Source organism: Papaver somniferum, chromosome 1, assembly GCF_003573695.1.
Source record: "Papaver somniferum cultivar HN1 chromosome 1, ASM357369v1, whole genome shotgun sequence".
NCBI lineage: Eukaryota > Viridiplantae > Streptophyta > Magnoliopsida > Ranunculales > Papaveraceae > Papaver > Papaver somniferum.
Window position 1 is genome coordinate 14587617 of NC_039358.1, and position 17795 is coordinate 14605411.

Sequence of the window (17795 nt, forward strand, 5' to 3'; positions counted from 1 at the left end):
TGATGAGGTCAGATATCCTGGTGGAAATCACAACTACTCTCAACCTATGGTGAGACTATGTCTCCCTCTGCTACCTAGTAGCAGAGTGTTCCGTTCTTGTATCTGACTTGAGAGATACAAGGATGATGTTTGAGAGATGCTCGAGCAATTAGCTGATTTTCATTGGTTTGTATGTTTGATATCTTATGATGTGAGTTTTTAATATTTACTTCTTTCATCACTATGACCTTTCTTTTTAGGGATGGAGAAATTTTGAAAGCGACATAGTATGCAGTTTTCCTGGTTGGGTCCATTATTTTTTTGGCGTATGGCTTAGTCCACGGACGTACATATATCCTCAAGGAACTTTTAGGGTTTATATCTAGGTTGTACACTTGAACATATATATATATATCTCATATATGCATTCATTAATCTTCAGAAAGGAATTCGATGGAAAATGTTCCCAAAGAAGAAGTTAACCCTACTGTAAAGGATGATCTCAAAGGAAGTGATCCTGCTCAAGATTATTCTGAAGAAGAAGATGCTTGAAAGGAAAGAGTATAACTCTTGGATTGGAGAATCTGTCAAGGATTTAATTCTCGTTCAGATGAAGTAAATAACGAACTTGCTAACCTTCAACTGCAGATAAACCAGCTTATTGATGGACATGCATAAATCCTTGGTACTTAGAACATCTTGATTAGGAATCAGAAGAAAGTTATTCTTGACTGCGTTAAGGCTCGAGATTTTGCTCGCTTTATTGATCGAAAAACTAATGTTCTCACTCATGAACATGGGGTCTCTCCGGTCAACAAGATCAAGGATATCAGTGATTCCTATTTCGATGGACCATTCCAGATGTATGAAATCATCAAGGAAAACTGAGTTTTGTTTATTTTCCTAGTATGTCTTCTTTTTGATTTAGTTGGAGAATAACTAGTGCTTTGAATAGAAATTATTGTGACTGCAAATAGCTATTTTTTCATCTTTTTTTTTTAGGTTTATTGTTTAAATTCTAAAACTGTTTTGGAAGATGATGTTTCTGCAGTATTAATCTTTATGATTTGTTATATTGCAATTTTTTATGGGATATTGGGGTTTACGACCGTGAACTATGTTTGTCCCATACTTTGTCAAAAGTAAAGTCTTTCGTAAGTTGATATTAACGTATTGATAAAAGAATGAATGAACTTTTGATAAATACAAAATTTAAGCCTATATCGTCAAATATTTGATGGAAGATAGGTTAAAATCTTTTGTTTTCAAGGATTATGTCTATTAAATATCGTTATGCAAATAAAGATGGAAAATAGAATGAATCCTTATGTATTCCGCAGTATTGATCATCCCTGATCCATATTTTATGTATTACTGTGAGGCTCCTTAATGTATCTTGTGTTGAGCACTATACAACCAAGTTGATTATCTCTAGCTTAGTTGTTGTTACGTGAGATATTTTTTGTCGAGCATATTGAACTAAATTAATCTTCTTGTTTGGTTATTTAGTTATTGCTCCGTAAGTTTTCTTATGTCGAGCAAAACAAATGATAATTAAATTGATTACTTTTGTGATTAGTTTGGTTTTGTATTCCAATTAGATTAATTATGGGTTCTCTTGTAATTAATCTAGTTGAGTATTTTCGTATCTCCATAAGTTCTCTTATGTTGAGCATAATCAATGGAATTGATCACTTTTTGTGTTTAATTTGATTGCGTACTCCGATTAAATTAATCATGGGTTTACTTGTGATTAATTTGATTGAGTTTTTGGATATAGGGAATCATTTTCATGAATTTTGTGTCCAATAAAAAACCTTCTTTTCTTTCGAAATTGAGGTCGCCCTTGTTGTTCCTTCGGGAATGACATCAAATGGGGGAGAGTTCTTTTGAACTTGTGCTTAATGGTCATATCTTGAGGGGTGTGCGGCTGTGGAATTTTAGAGGGGTTATCTTGTATCTTTAAACTCCTTGATGAATGCATTTAGCTTCGGCTTTATGATTGCATCTAAATTAGTTGGTATGTATTTTTCCTTTGTCATGAAATGTCTCTCTCGGAAATTTCATTATGATCCCGTTCTTGTACCTTTGCCAATTTTATTGACAAAAAGGGGGAGAATTAATATGTAGTTCACACTACAAATACATATGGTTTTCAGATCATTGTGTAAGTGGGAGTGGTTTCCATGTGAGATGGAGTATTCACTAATGGGGAGCGATACATATCACCATAGTATTATTGTTGAAGTTATGATACAATTGAACTTTGACGCTGTGTAATAATACTATGACACTGTATAACAATGATCGAGAACTAAGTTTTCTCATTGTTATAGATACGGATCTTCAACAACGGTGATGCTAAACTTACAACCTTTGGGATCATTGGAGTACTTGGAAGTGACGAAAATTTCGAGGAATGTTGAAGATTAGACATGTGGAATAGGATCTACTAAAGTTTCTTTATCTTTTTTGTATTTCATATGTATTGATAGTTTTGTCACTAAAATTGACAAAGGGGGAGATTGTTAGAGCATTGCTCGGTCAAACTCGAATACGTTGCTATCTCAAGCATGTTTGTCAATATTAGTGATCAAAACTATAAGTCTTGATTTCTAATCTATTATATCTAAGTCTCGGACTAGGATGGAAAGTGTAGTTGAGATCAAGGACTTCATGGCGATTCATCATACAACTAGAAGAACTACTCAAGTAACCGGTGGAACTTCTCGACAAAAAGGTATGTGAAGACTTGAACTTATCTATCACTCAAAAGTCTATCTACTCTATCTCCTACTCTTTGAGACAAGAAGTCGTATGTTGTATATATATAGAATTTGATTATACACATTTGGTATTTCGAGCCGAGTATACCTCGCCTATCTATATCTCGAAATATGAGTTGGTAAGATTTTCGCTTTAACCAAGTTTATCTTTACCGTGTGACGAAAGTCATGATATGTTTCAATCATCTTGAAAATTGCTTTGACGAGAAATGGTGGAACAACTATATAACGTCCTTTAAGAATGTTTCACTGATTGAAATGATATTTTAGATTACATAACCAATTGTGGACATAAGCATTGTTGTAGAAACACATTTATATATAAGTCCTATTCCTTGAACCAAAGTTTGCGAACTTTGTTGATCAAGAGAACCGGAAGAATGACGTGAGCCAAGTCCGCGAACTTCTGAAGTTCTCAAATCCAAGAATTTCTGCTGGAGTTGACAAACTATTTGCATAAAACCCAATCTGCGAACCGACGAAGTTCTCATACCCGAGAATTTCTGCTGGAGTTTGTAAACTCTTTCCGGTAACTTAAGTCCGCGAACCTAGTCTGCGAACTTGAGAAGGTTATATATCTGAAGATGATTTATGAACTTAAACTTAAAAAGACTAAGGAATGCATTTTGCAAACCGTGGCTATAAAAGTTCATGAACCGATTCGAGTGAATCAAATCATCTTGGCTTCAATTGTTTCTTGTGTAGTACATGAGATTTCCTTGCAATTGAACAACTCTCTAACTATTTCATTTGAACTAGTTATGGTGAAGAATAACGTGGTTGATATGGAATGCTCATATGGATAACCTTTTGGTTAACTATTGTTGAACCAACAAGTGCATACGTTTGGGTACGGTTAACAAACCTAGAAGCATGCATTGTCAAGTGTGTATAACAAGCTAAGTTTTCGATCTAACGGTTGAGAAATACTAGCTTGAATCTAAATAAAGTTTTCATCTAACGGTGGATATTGATTGCTTTGTTACCAAGGTTACCTAATTGCAAACCATGATTTGAAAGACTATATAAGGGGAACTCTAGTATCTGTGCAAAACTAATCCCCACACCTCACGTGTGATACTAGTTTGCATACTAGAGTCGGTTCTCCTTTAACCTTTGGTTTTCTTCTTTCAAAACCAGGTTAACGACTTAAATACTTCATTGGGATTGTGAAGCCATACCGATACTACTTTTATCGCAGTTGTGTGATCTGATCTTGCATCTTCTACCGTACGAGTACAATCAGATTGATTGGCTTGAGATTGATATCTCCGATAGGCAAGATATAAAAAGTAATCACAAACATCTTAGTCTCATTGTTTGTGATTCCGCAACATCTTGTTTCGCTATCATACGATTAAGATTGTTGTGAGGTGATTGATAACTCTAGGATGTTCTTCGGGAATATAAGACCGATTATCAATTGGTTCCTGTTCACCTTGATTATTATCAAAACACGGAATAAAAACTTTTAGGGTTTATCTGTGGGAGACAAATTGATCCTTTGATAGACTTGTCTGTGTGAGACAGATTTGTTTATTGTCAAGTCTTCGACTTTGGGTCGTAGCAACTCTTAGTTGTGGGTGAGATCAACTAAGGGCATCAAGTATGCAGTATCCTGCTGGGATCAGAGGCGTAGGGAGTACAACTGTACCTTGGATCAGTGGGAGACTGATTGGGGTTCAACTACAGTCCAGTCTAAAGTTAGCTTGGAGTAGGCTAGTTTTTGTAGCGGCTTAATACAGTGTGTGTTCAATCTGGACTAGGTCCCGGGGTTTTTCTGCATTTGCGGTTTCCTCGTTAACAAAATTTCTGGTGTCTGTTTTATTTCAATTTCCGTATTATATTGTTTTATCTTTATAATTTAAAATAATACAGATTGTGCGTTAGATCATCAATTAGAATAATCCAACCTTCGGTTGCCGATTGATATTGATTGATCCTTGGATAGTGGTCTTTGGTACCATCCAAGTTATTCCTTTTATTTGATAAAGACTCGCTGATTGTTATTAGCTTGAGTAAAGATCAAATCAAGAGATATATATTAACTCCTCGATATACTTTAATCTAGATTGAGTCTGACTGTCTAGTTGATTCTCTAGCAAAGTATATTGGAGTTAGTCCATACAGATTGCTACGCGAAATATTGGCTGGTGCTGTTAGACCCTCGCTTTTTCAAGAAGATCAATTGAAATGAATTTTGAAGCTTGAAATAATAACAATCTACGAAAGTTCATGACTACAATGTCAAAATTCCTTCCCAAAGTGTCAGATAAATATATTAAAACCATTGCAAACAAGGTATTTAGTTAGTTGCATGACACAGCCAAAGAATGTGCTGACTTATATGGTGCAACTCAGATGTTTAATTAAGTTCATATTCTCACAAGTTTGCGAAGATTAAGCATTGGCTTTGAAGATCTTCATATGGTTATTAGTATCAAGTACATTACAAGTTTTAATCGAAATTTTTCAAAATTCATGAACTTAAAGATATTGATATATTTTGAAAAGGAAAATGATATGGAGAAAAACTTTATGCGATAGAATCATCCATGTCTCAAACATCCAGAAACGTTGGAAGATTAAAGTTATCTCTCTCGATGCATATACCTTGGTGGTAACGCAAACTTTGATTGTGGACCAGCATTTTTATGGTCATGTGATGCCACGAAAGAAGAATGGAAAGGTCAATTCTCATCTAGCATAAAGCTTGGTGAAAAGCTGAAGAAAGTAAAGTAAGTTGAGAGGATAACCAATACACCAAGGTCTTACGGTTGCAAAAAATTCTTCGTTTATGCTAGATGCACACAAAGAGCATGTTTGCACCTGTTTTATTAGAGTGGGATCGATATACTAGAACTATGGTATTCAAAAGACCTACACTTGATCACAACCACTACGAAAATTCTTGTAGAATACAAGTTGAGCAATTATTACTAAGCTGATTTTGGAGCAGAGAAAATACAAGAGAAACTAAATGTGTATGGGAAGAAAAATGATTTCTAAGTTGAAGGGGAATGTATCATCTTTAAACATATTTCTACTTCAAAGAACATAGGAATTGAGTGACTGATTTACAAGTCGTGTTTGTAACTGTCCAAGTAAGGGATTGTATCCACAATAATTCGTTGATTAATATGACTTTAGTGAGCATTATGTTGATGCTCAAAATCACCAATTAGTACAACTTGTGCAAAGGTACACAAGATTGTGCCAAAATTCATGTGTTTACTTGCATGGCAGATATGCAACATTATCACGGGCCGAATAAGATTTGGGCATGGCCAAAATACATTATGCGTATATAAATGCAAGTTAAGCCGAATTGTGGATGCATAAGGAAGGACGGAATAAGGGTGCTGCGAATGAACAGACCAAGGTCAATTTTGAAGGAAAATCTTCATGAAAGCTAAAGCAACATGAATGCTTCAGTTTGAAGGAGTATTCAACTAAGTGTCAATGATATTGTGATTTATTATGGGTTGCATAAGAATGTTGGTAATTAGAAGAATGAACGTGGCAATGTAATTTTCAACATTGCAAACAATAGGCGATGTCTTGTTTCCTTATTTGTTTCTTAATTGTGAAGATAAAGCCAGTATTGGAAGGCTTGTTGGATCTTACAAGTTTGCAATCGGTTAGTGAAGGTATTTTCTCAAGTTTGAGTATAATTTCAGTTTTGGGTCGTGTAGACCTTGGTGTTGGAAATGAAGTCTCTCTATATGTAAGGTAGTAGTGAATGAGGGTACTTGAGATGAAAAATCTTGTCTCTTTCATTCAAAGTAAATCTAGTTCACGTGGGAAAATGTTATACATCATATTAAGCCAAAATATACAATAAAAGACACTGAAAGTGTAAGAAGCAAATCGATTTGAGAGCATGACGACGCACTGTTTTTTAGCAAGTCGCATTTTGCATAACGACAAATGGAAGCGAAGATGAATTGATTCATCAAGAAAAAGAAGTGTGTCCATCAAAGAAATGAGTTAGGATAACTCATAGATTTGTGAAAACTCAATGTTTGCAAAGGCGAAAGGGTAGCTGTTCGAAGAAATAGTTAAGGCGTGTTAGTTTCGAAGACGACATTGGATAGTGAAAAGTACGAACCAATTTCGTCATAAACAAGTTAGTCATGACTCTTCTTCTATAGTCATGAATTTCAATCAAGGTGTTGCGGTAATGTAAGCAAAGGACATCAAAGTATTGGTTATTTAACATGCAAGTATTGCAAGTCTAAAAGGGTGAATTTCGCAATATGATTTGGAGGTCAAACCTAACTCAAGTCATGTGTTGTTTTTAAATGTAGCTAAGGCTATATATTTTGACGCATATCAGATTTATATAAAATCATTGCATGTATACCTTAAGTCATGGCATGATGTGGCAAAAGTTTGGTTGTTGATTGTGGGAATGCAAGAAACTGTTGATGGTGTAACAAGATTGAAGAAGTATGTTGAGTCTCGTATAAGTCATGTTATGTTGTTTGGTGCTACTAAAATCATACAGTGAAGGAAAAAACAATGGCAATAATCAGTGTGATCATTTGGAAATAATCAGTATTTGTGTACACTTAGGCATAAATGATTCATGCAAAGTTCAAGCTTAATTCAGGAAATTGGCAAGAAGCATTTTAGTTTGTACTTGGGTGTTGATATATGATTTTCAATGGAGTTGGAATAGTGAATAAAATTTCAAGATCAGTATGATCAATGACAAGGCACGTAAGCTAAGTGGTTTCGATGTTGGTACTAGGCAAGGACGTTGATAGTGCCAACAAGTTGCTGAATAGTCCAAAAACATAGTGGTTTCCTAATGGCGCACGCAGTATACAGTTCAATATAAAGAAAAACTGAATTGGCATTCATAGAGGACGATGATTAAACTGGGTGGGGGATGCCTTTTATAGGCCTAATCAATGAAGCGCAATGATGTCGCTACACTGATAGTCAATGGCGCTTATGAAACGCATTAGCCGACAAAATGAAGCTTCATAGCTAAAGGCAAGATAGTGCCAACTAACAAACGAAACATGCGATGTTGTATCGATGCATGTTTAAGGAATTGATTTATCCAGCTCGAGGATGATGCAAGAATATATATTTGGATAAGAGTTGGCCTATATACTGGTTCAAGGCCTGGACACTGCAGCAAGAGAAATGGCGCATGCCAAATGTATCATTATAATATGTTATTTAGCTAAGTAAAGCGAATGATACATGGAGCATTGATATGCCACAATTATACACGAGTATTATCATTAATTAACTCTATCATAAGTGTTCTAAAGATTTAAGTTTAAGGCTTGGTCAGTAGAAGCAAAAGATGGTGTAAGAATGGCTCTAAATAGGTGGGTTATCATGCAGTTATTTTGAAGGGTTTACACGCATGAATGTATTAGGGGCCGAGTTAGGAAAGTTATGAAATGCATTATAACTGTAAACATAAGTTTTCTAACCACTTAGAACAAGTGTGGCATCATTTGATCGAGTTAGATAAAGCAAGTCAGTTACAAACACCTTTAGGCGGTTACGACAGCTACTCTTTGGACACTTGGTTGTCCAAGGCTTGTGCATCAGTTATGCATGGTTATTAGCCGTTGTCTCTGTTGTATAAATGATGTGAATCAGTAGAGATAATATAGTTATCAAAATGTAGTCTCGAGTTAAAGAGTTTGGCATCACTAAAGAGGGTGAATGGAATGTGTAGTCATGTATATATATATATATATATATATTTGTGTTCATTAAGTTGTTGATTTGTGTGAGTTTATTAAGTTATATTGATGCACAGAAAATCTTTAATGATGTATGAGAAGCAATAAGAGATAGCCAGAAAATAAGAAAGACTACCGTAATGAAAATGCCTAAGGATAAAGCATATGCATACTTTGATGCAAGTGTGCAAGGATGAGTACTTGTGGGTGAAGGTTATTCACTAAAACACATAGTATTTCTGGTCATGTCCTAAGGAAAATGAAAGTCACAAATTAGGCGTGCGACATTTGGTATCAGAGTTGTGTTTGGGGATACAGTTCTTGACTTTTCTCTCTTTTATTCAAGTTGGTGCTATTTGTTTGTCTAATTCCGTAATGAACTGTTTGGATTTCTTTAGTATGAGGACTAGAAGAAGTTGATTTTGTATAAAAATTTCAATTGGAATAAATTTTGAATCTTAAAGTAACAACAAGCTACGAAAGTTCATGACTGCAATGTCAAAATTCCTTCTCAAAGTATTAGATGAACATACTAAAACCATTGGAAACAAGGCATTCAATTGGTTTCATGACATAACTAAAGAGTATGTTGACAATCAATTGGAATCTGCTCATGTTTACTTCTTCTTACACCAATCAATTGGAAATCTGCTGGTTGCCTACTCTTATCACGCTGTCACAATAAGATTTTATGTTTGGGGTTATCTTACATTTAATTCCAAACCAAGGCCATTAAACGGTAACCATCACTTTAGTTAATATCTCAACCTCTACTAAATCAGTATGTATATAGACACAAAGTCCGTGTACCTGATTGTTAAGCAGAATACTTGGACAATCTCAAAAATCAATATCCAAGATCAATCTAGTCGTATCCAAATAATTCAATCGGAATTCTGCCAAGTGATTAAACTTGTTATCCATCTTCCAAGATACGAATTCTAAAAGATATTAGTCTCGTAATCGATTATGATTAAGCGAACATATCTACTTAGACTGAATACATACAAACCTGTGTAAACCCAATTATAAAATAAACAATATTATGCGAAAAAGGAAAAATACAAGACACCAGAAATTTTGTTAACGAGAAAAGCGCAATAGCTGAAAACCCCGGGACCTCGTCCATATTAAACACCACGCTATATTAAGACGCTACACACATTAGCGATTCAGTTACAGTCGCGCTCCTTACGTCTCTTGAACCTCACAAGGTTTTACACACTTGATTCCCTTAGCATACGTCATTTATATCCTAAGAGTTGATTCCGGCGAAGTGAAGATTTTTGATACCAATCTGCCTCTAACAAATAAGCCTATTTGATTTCCGTTTAGATCAAAGATCAAGGTGTGAAAATCGGTTTTCAATAGACAAGCTAACAAACCTCACAAATCCTGAACTTACGACTCATGAAGAGCGGCCTAGATTCTTAACCACCTCTCAGGAACAATCTTCGAAACATCAACTAAGATCAGTCATTAGATATCTATCTTGAGGAATCGCAAAAGGAATAACCATGTTTTAAAATTTGAATTGAATAGAGGTGGAGATTTGATGCAAATAGGTTGGTAGAGATGAGTTTCTCTATATAGATTTATAAACTCCAATGGCTATTTTTTTCACAAAAAACTAGTCGTGTCTCGAAAAATAATAAAAAATATTTACTAGCGATTATTTGTGTTGAATGAAACTCTGATTACAAAAACGCAAATAATGAGAGGTATAACAAAATAACTTCCAACCGATTAGGAAATCAGTAGATAGGCGTGAAACCTTATCTACTAATTGTAGTTTATTTCAAAATAACGAAACTTTAAAACCACATATGTACACGTTAACTATCGATTATACTAACATCTACTGATTACATAAATAAACTACCAATTTTCAATTTGGTTATCAATTATAGAAGGACATGTTAATCATTTCAAGAAAACGGAGATAAGGGGTGGTTTCATTATGGGTTTGGTTGACCCGTCTTCTTTTAAGGGTCTTCCTAGAAATGGAAGGTTAATTTTCTTTAATGAATTATCGATTTATTTTAACAAAAAGAAAGAAAAAAAATGATAGAAACGAGGTACGGATGAGACCTGGCATCACCTGTAACAAGATGCCAGATGTGCTTTTTTAGCTGACTCATTGAGTTTTAGTTGTGATTGGTTAGTAGTACACTATGTTGGTTTCAAAAAGTTTCTCAATTAAATCGCCAAATCCAACCTTTCTCAAGTCTAAAAATTCGAACTACTTCACACCCAACACAATAAACAGTCACTGACGAAAAACAAACTAACCTCAGTTTCTCCGCCTTCTTCTCTCTCATCTCCCACATCAATAAAACTATCTCTCCCTGTCTCTCTCCTCTCTTCGTTTCTCACATTGCTCTCTTCTTTCTTTCTCATTCTGAATCTCCCGAGTAGAAGAAGAAAATGGCGACGATTTTACAAGGAATTGGAACCACAACTTCATTATCTTCCACTTCCTTGGATTCCAAGAGATTTGAGTCTTCATCAGGTAAAATAACGAAAGATTGATCCTAATTTCTTGGTGTTTTATTTGAGTTTGGGATCTGATTTTGATTTTGTTGGTGTTTGAATTTACAGGAAAGGTTTTGGGAGGTATCAGATCTGATTCAAGAGACATTTCTTTTGGATCATCTAATAATAACAAAGCTCGTAAATTAGTAGCTACTAATGCACTTACAGTTACGCATCTCTCAACCCGTTCTTTTGAATCTCCATGTCTTTCTCTTTTTATTTGTGTATCTTTATTTAAAAGTTCATTTAGCTGATTCTTGACCTAGCTAGTAGAACGGATAATGCAAAATTCTTGAGAATTTCACTCAATGTGGTCTGGTTTAAGCAATTTGGAATCTAATAATCCTTCAAGTGAAACTGAAAATGGTACCTCGCATTTTTTCCATGCATTTTATTTGTTCGAAAAAGTTCATTCGGCTTTTTTGATGTGTCTATCTCTACTTAAAAACTTCATAAGCTTTATACTTGATTCTTGACCTAGCTAGTTGAATAAACAATGCAAGATTCTTAAGAATTTGACTCAATGTGGTCTGGTTTGAGCAATCTGGATTCTGATAATCAATCACTAGGTTTCTTGAAAGTAAGACTGGAAATGGTACCTCAATTACGCAGTGCTTTATCTAGGTTATGGTAATTTGTGATTTGCGAGAAACTACCTTGGTCAGTGTTAATAACCTGAAGGATTATATAAGGGGTCTTTTATGGTAGTTGAGTTAGGTGTGTTGTTGTTAACCTAATATTAAGATGGTTTGGGACTTACATGTTGTCATTATTTCTTCTAGGGTTTAAAGAGCTCACAATGTAGCTTCATGGTTGGAAGTGGGGCGATTCCTAGTCAGAAAGTACAAGCCAGTCATTTAAGCCGAAAGTCAAGAAGACGTGCAGGAGCATTGAGCGTGACATGTCGCGGTGAAAAGATTCTTGTGGCAAATAGAGGTGAAATTGCTGTTCGTGTCATTCGAACTGCTCATGAAATGGGCATACCATGTGTTGCAGTTTATTCAACAATAGACAAAGATGCACTGCATGTCAAGCTTGCTGATGAGGCTGTTTGCATTGGAGAAGCACCTAGTAACCAATCGTGAGTGACCTCAGTATTCCTCTCTTATTCTACTCCATTATCCTAAAGTTCATATTTGTAGCCAGTTAATTCTCTATTGCATTTCAGATAGATACATCTACCTAGTATTAGGCACTCTGATGTTATGAATTTGATTTATTTATCTGCTCCGTGGTAAAATTTCCTTATTTTATTTTTGTTGGGATAGGATCCATTTTAATGCTTAGGTCGACACTATTGTGACATTTTGATGCTATTTTCTGGAAAGTGCCCAATTGAAAAGTAGTTAGGAGCTAGTGTTTTTGTAGAATGTTTTTTTTTTCACTACACTCGCACCAAAGAAAAATTCAGCGCATTTCATATTGTATAACCTTACAGTCTATCTGCTTGAATTATAGCAACTAATTATGAGCAGGTTAAGATTCAAACCGTTAGATGGTAATGTTACATATAATGAAATGCGTTATAATTGGTGTGAGTGTACTGCACAGTGGAATGAGCAGTAAAAAATTAACTCCTGATTAGTTTTTATTTGGGTGTTATGAAGAAAATAGTGTCTAAATGTTAAGATTTAGTGTAAATATAAGCATTTCAATGGATCTTACCTCCGTATTTATCAGTTTTTAATTCTTTTCTCATATTATTACTAGAATAGTAGAATGACATGTTTTCTCTAGCACATTGAATTATGTGGGTCAGCCAGCCTTGTTAGATTTTTCTTCAACACTGCACTCACTTAACAGTTTTATCATTTTCTAGCCCGAGTTTGTGTTTATTGGAGGAGATATTGGTGCATGTATTTTTTTTCTTAAGGTTTTTGTTATAATTCTCATACCCAGTGTGCTGCAATTTATGTACCTTCTTACATGTTCTTACAGGTATTTGGTGATCCCAAATGTTCTCTCTGCAGCTATAAGCCGTGGATGTACCATGCTGCATCCTGGATATGGATTCCTTGCTGAGAATGCTGTTTTTGTGGAAATGTGCAGAGAACACGGAATCAACTTTATTGGACCTAATGTAAGTACAATTGATCACTATGTAGAAATTGCTGAAAATATTAGCCTCACTTGCTGAAATTGATCACTATGTAGAAATTGCTGAAAGCATTAAATGGAGGAACAAATTTACTTTCACCATCACCTTCATTCTCTGTTCTCTCACTTGCTTTAACTGTGTGCTGTTTTGGATGGATATTAACATCTCATTAAGTATGTCCATTAAAGACTTGATATCTCATGTTATTCACAGCCGGACAGCATTCGTGTCATGGGTGACAAATCTACTGCCAGAGAAACAATGAAGAAAGCTGGTGTTCCAACTGTGCCTGGAAGTGATGGATTGTTACAGGTATCAGATGAGATACTACTGTTATTCATCCATATGCTTATTGTTGGAGAGTGATAGAGTCAACCTTGCATTCTAAGATCAGGATATTTTATTGGCAAATCATAGGATCCATTATGCTTTATTTATTAAAAGCTATGGTACTTCTTTTCTGACTGGTCGATGCGTTAATTGATTACAGAGCACAGAGGAGGGAATCAGACTTGCTCATGAAATTGGTTTTCCTGTGATGATCAAGGTATAGTCACATCTCTTTTCTTGTTTTGTAATCTCCAGTTTAATGATTATCAGGAAAGAACAAGTTTCCATCTTTCAACTAATATAGAGCCGTATCTTTAGAGAGAGAGGCACTTTCAATCTTCAAATCTACATTTTTCTTATTTGTTAAATAGAATGTCAATAGCTTGCCCGTATCTTTCTTGATAACTTGCCATGTTAAATGTAAAGACTATAAGACTACTGTTCGCAAATTTCTGTGAATCTTTTATCGTGTTTCGGAGAGTTATCAGTGCTTAAAACTTATCCATATTACTCTTCGTTTGATTTGTTTAGGCAACTGCTGGTGGTGGTGGACGTGGTATGCGTCTCGCAAAAGAACCCGAGGAGTTTGTCAAGTTATTACAGGTACTTTCTGGAGCTTAGTACTGTTTATAACTAAATCGGTCACTGGAGCTTGGTGTTGTTACTTCTTCTCTATTTTAATACTCCTACTAACTTTGCGTCAACCTTGCATGAAAAAGAAATGTAGCTACATCGATGCATCTTATCTTTTGCTTCGTATTAAGGACCTGTTTTTTTGTATTTGTGTAAAAGATACATTATACTTCATTAACACATGCACGTTTTTTCGCCACGATAACAAGATATATACATGTTGCAAGGCATAAATTTCTGACAATTCAGTCATTATCTGAATTTGACCTTCAAACCCACCATCAACGTAGGTCCTTCAAACACATTTCACTTATTTTTCCTTCAACACAATTCTGTCTTCAAGAAAAGCATTTTGCCTAAAATTATAAAATCTCGATTTTGCATTGAGGTTGTTGTTCGACCAATCAACCTTTATTCCATTTGAACCCATTGAACAGTTCTGTGGTGAATTGTAGAGATTTCCTGAATAATGCAATCTAATGAGATTGGTCGGAATACAAGATATAATTTGTTATTTTGCTTGCAAGATTATAGTTTTATTTGGTTCATATTGCTAATCTATTTAACTTTGCGTGCACTGTGTGTTATTTGAACAGCAAGCCAAAAGTGAAGCTGGTGCAGCATTTGGAAATGATGGAGTTTATTTGGAGAAGTATGTTCAAAATCCAAGACACATAGAGTTCCAGGTAACTAATTAAGAAATGTTTATTTTGAGGTTGATGTCATCCGTTCTTTACAACTTGAAAAATCAGTGTTTAAGCTTTTGTTTTACCCCCGAATACCTTGCATCACAGGTTCTTGCGGATATGTTCGGTAACGTCGTTCACTTCGGGGAGCGTGATTGCAGCATTCAGGTAAAATCAGTCTTTGTTTCTTTACTTGGTTTGTCAAATCCAGAAACCTTATTGACTTAGTTTGTGTTCCAGGTAAAAGTTATTCCTTGCCATTTTGTAGTTTCTTCTTGATAAAAAAAAGTTAGGTAACTTGAGGTTTTATGAGGCTAACTTAAACAAAGATTTATTACTAAAATTCTTATGGTTAAATAGTTGTTTACTTAAATATCACGACACCCTCAGAGGTATTCGAAACCCTAATGATGTGGCTCTGAGCATGCTGTGGTGAAAATGTCTAGTTATTAACGAATACTTAAGAAGCTAGATTTTGTGGCAAAAGTTATACTGACAGTCATAAATCTATTTAACAGCGAAGGAATCAAAAGCTGTTAGAAGAAGCCCCATCACCAGCGTTGACCCCAGAGCTTAGAAAAGCCATGGGTGACGCAGCAGTTGCAGCTGCTGCTTCTATAGGTTACATTGGTGTTGGAACTGTTGAATTCTTGTTGGATGAAAGAGGTGATTTCTACTTCATGGAAATGAACACTAGAATCCAGGTAATGGATAAATCACACATGTGATTCCTTGTAAAAAATATATAAAAATGATAAGTTTTCCTTGCCATTTTTATGAGTTAAAAAAGTTATTTCTTGGTATAACAGGTGGAGCATCCCGTGACAGAAATGATTTCTTCTGTTGATTTGATTGAGGAACAAATCCGTGGGGCCATGGGAGAGAAACTACGTTACACACAGGTAAATTTTTTTTTTAATATTATCTTCAGTCTACACTTCAAAAACCTTTTCTCTATTCTGAATTTGCAACAGTTCATGACCTTTAATGATTTTTGTCTACAGGAAGAGATTGTACTCAGAGGACATTCAATAGAATGCCGTATTAATGCTGAAGATGCATTTAAAGGATTCAGACCAGGACCAGGTATGTTTCAGTTGTTTAATACATGTTTACACAGTAAAGATGAAAATAGCAAAAAGAGTTTTATTTGTTTCAATCTTGCTTCTAGTGTGTGACGAGGTGTAACCAGTGCCTTGCTGCACAGAAATACCTCTGACATTTCTTCCATCTGATGATTAAATGGAAAGTAGACTTTATCTCAACCGCCAACGCAAAGCTCAAATATGAAATATACCATTGTAACCATTTTTTCGTTTTATTTTAAGATGTCATAGTACTCTGATTCTCTCTTTCCTTTGTCTATCGAGAGATTAATATAATACATTTTCTCTCATTTAAAATGAAACAGCTCCCTTATTAGGGGATATATGTGCATGGGTTTCTCTGTGGGTTGTTTTATTGGTTTGATAGCTTAAAATTAGCCGCGCCAGAGTTTTGATTACCTTCCTCATGGAGCTAATATTGTTTTTAATTCATTTTGAGCAGGAAGGATAACAGCATACTTGCCATCTGGAGGGCCATTCGTGAGAATGGATAGCCATGTCTATCCTGATTATGTGGTTCCCCCAAGCTATGACTCCTTACTCGGCAAGGTTATTGAATTTCCTTTTGAATAATTACTTATCACCTGTTTTTAAACTCTATTGTATTTGAGGTGTACTTGTTATCTATGGAAGTTCAATGAGTTTCTACATCCATTTTTGTCTGCATGGAGAAATATACATTTGCTTTACCACTGATTTCCTTGCGAAAATCACTAGACATTTTTTCCACTGATTCTCACTTTTATTCACATGTTTTCTTTTATTTCAGCTTATTGTTTGGGCTCCAACTAGGGAGAGGGCCATTGAACGTATGAAGAGGGCTCTCAATGACACTATTATTACAGGTAAACAGTCCCTTCCTTCAGTCAAAATATGGTCAAACCAAGACAAAACGCTAAATCATTTGACGATCCAGTAGTGCCCTCCTTTCTGTTTTCTTGATTATTTCAACATTTTCTTCCTTTTGCAGGAGTTCCTACAACTATCGAATATCACAAACTAATATTGGAGATTGAGGTATGTAACTGCTCTTTCAGATAAATATATGTTGCATCTCTACATAACCTGAAAATTAGAAGACCTAAAGACTCTTCCATTCTGTGTAACAGGACTTTAAAAATGGCAAAGTTGATACCGCATTCATACCAAAGCATGAAGAAGAGTTAGCCGCTGTAAGATGCTGGAGCTTTCATTTTCTTTGGTCTTTTTTTTGTTGTTCTTTTTCATTAACTTGATTTTGGTATCACTTATTTCTTGTTTGCAGCCACAACAAAAAATGGTTCTATCAATGCAGCCAAAAGAGCCAGTGAACACAACTTCCTAGAGAAATATTTGCCGATCCCAACTTGATTGTCACCTACATATTTGGCGGCCACAGTTTTCCCCGTGAGATTTCTCCTTGGTTTCATGAAAGAGTTCAATTATGTCTGTCCCCTCATTTGTTCTTGGTGTGTTAAGTACCTCTCTTCTTTATTTTTGTTAGTTTGTTGTTATTATATTTTAGGAGATGTAATTTAAGAACAATAAACAGTATTGGTATTTACTCCAGATATTTCATTGCAAACAATTTGATTTGAAGTCTAGCAAAAGATGAAGAGCCTCCTAATTAGATTTCGTCATTCAAGTTAAACTGTCTTTCATGAATCCAATTTCTGTAGAAATCTTACAATCACATAAAACTAACAATGACTGGCTATTTTTATGGCGCTCAATTGCCATTTCCAGGACCCCCAGAAGCCAAATCTTCCACAAATGTCTTCTTATCTGAATTGCACATACTGTATCAACCACTTCAGCTCTTGTGTCTCTACAGTGCGGTTTATTCTGATATAAAACTGGCTAGGATAGCGTCTGATATAAAACTGGCTAGGATAGCGATGTACTAAAGATACAATATTCTTTGACGATTACCAGAGGTGGCCTTT

At 35.2% G+C, this 17795-nt stretch overlaps 1 protein-coding gene across 1 annotated transcript; it reads left to right on the forward strand.

Annotated features, from left to right (window-relative positions):
* The first annotated feature begins 10676 nt into the window (after positions 1-10676).
* On the forward strand, positions 10677-17481 carry LOC113279632 (biotin carboxylase 2, chloroplastic-like). The gene is made up of 17 exons (XM_026528311.1): positions 10677-10994; positions 11084-11184; positions 11800-12098; positions 12956-13097; positions 13329-13427; positions 13606-13662; positions 13977-14048; positions 14675-14764; positions 14873-14932; positions 15283-15468; positions 15574-15666; positions 15769-15850; positions 16313-16419; positions 16640-16715; positions 16841-16887; positions 16980-17042; positions 17135-17481. The coding sequence occupies exons 1-17, from the start codon at positions 10910-10912 to the stop codon at positions 17192-17194; spliced, it is 1719 nt and encodes a 572-aa protein (XP_026384096.1). The 5' UTR covers positions 10677-10909; the 3' UTR covers positions 17195-17481.
* Positions 17482-17795: the final 314 nt, after the last annotated feature.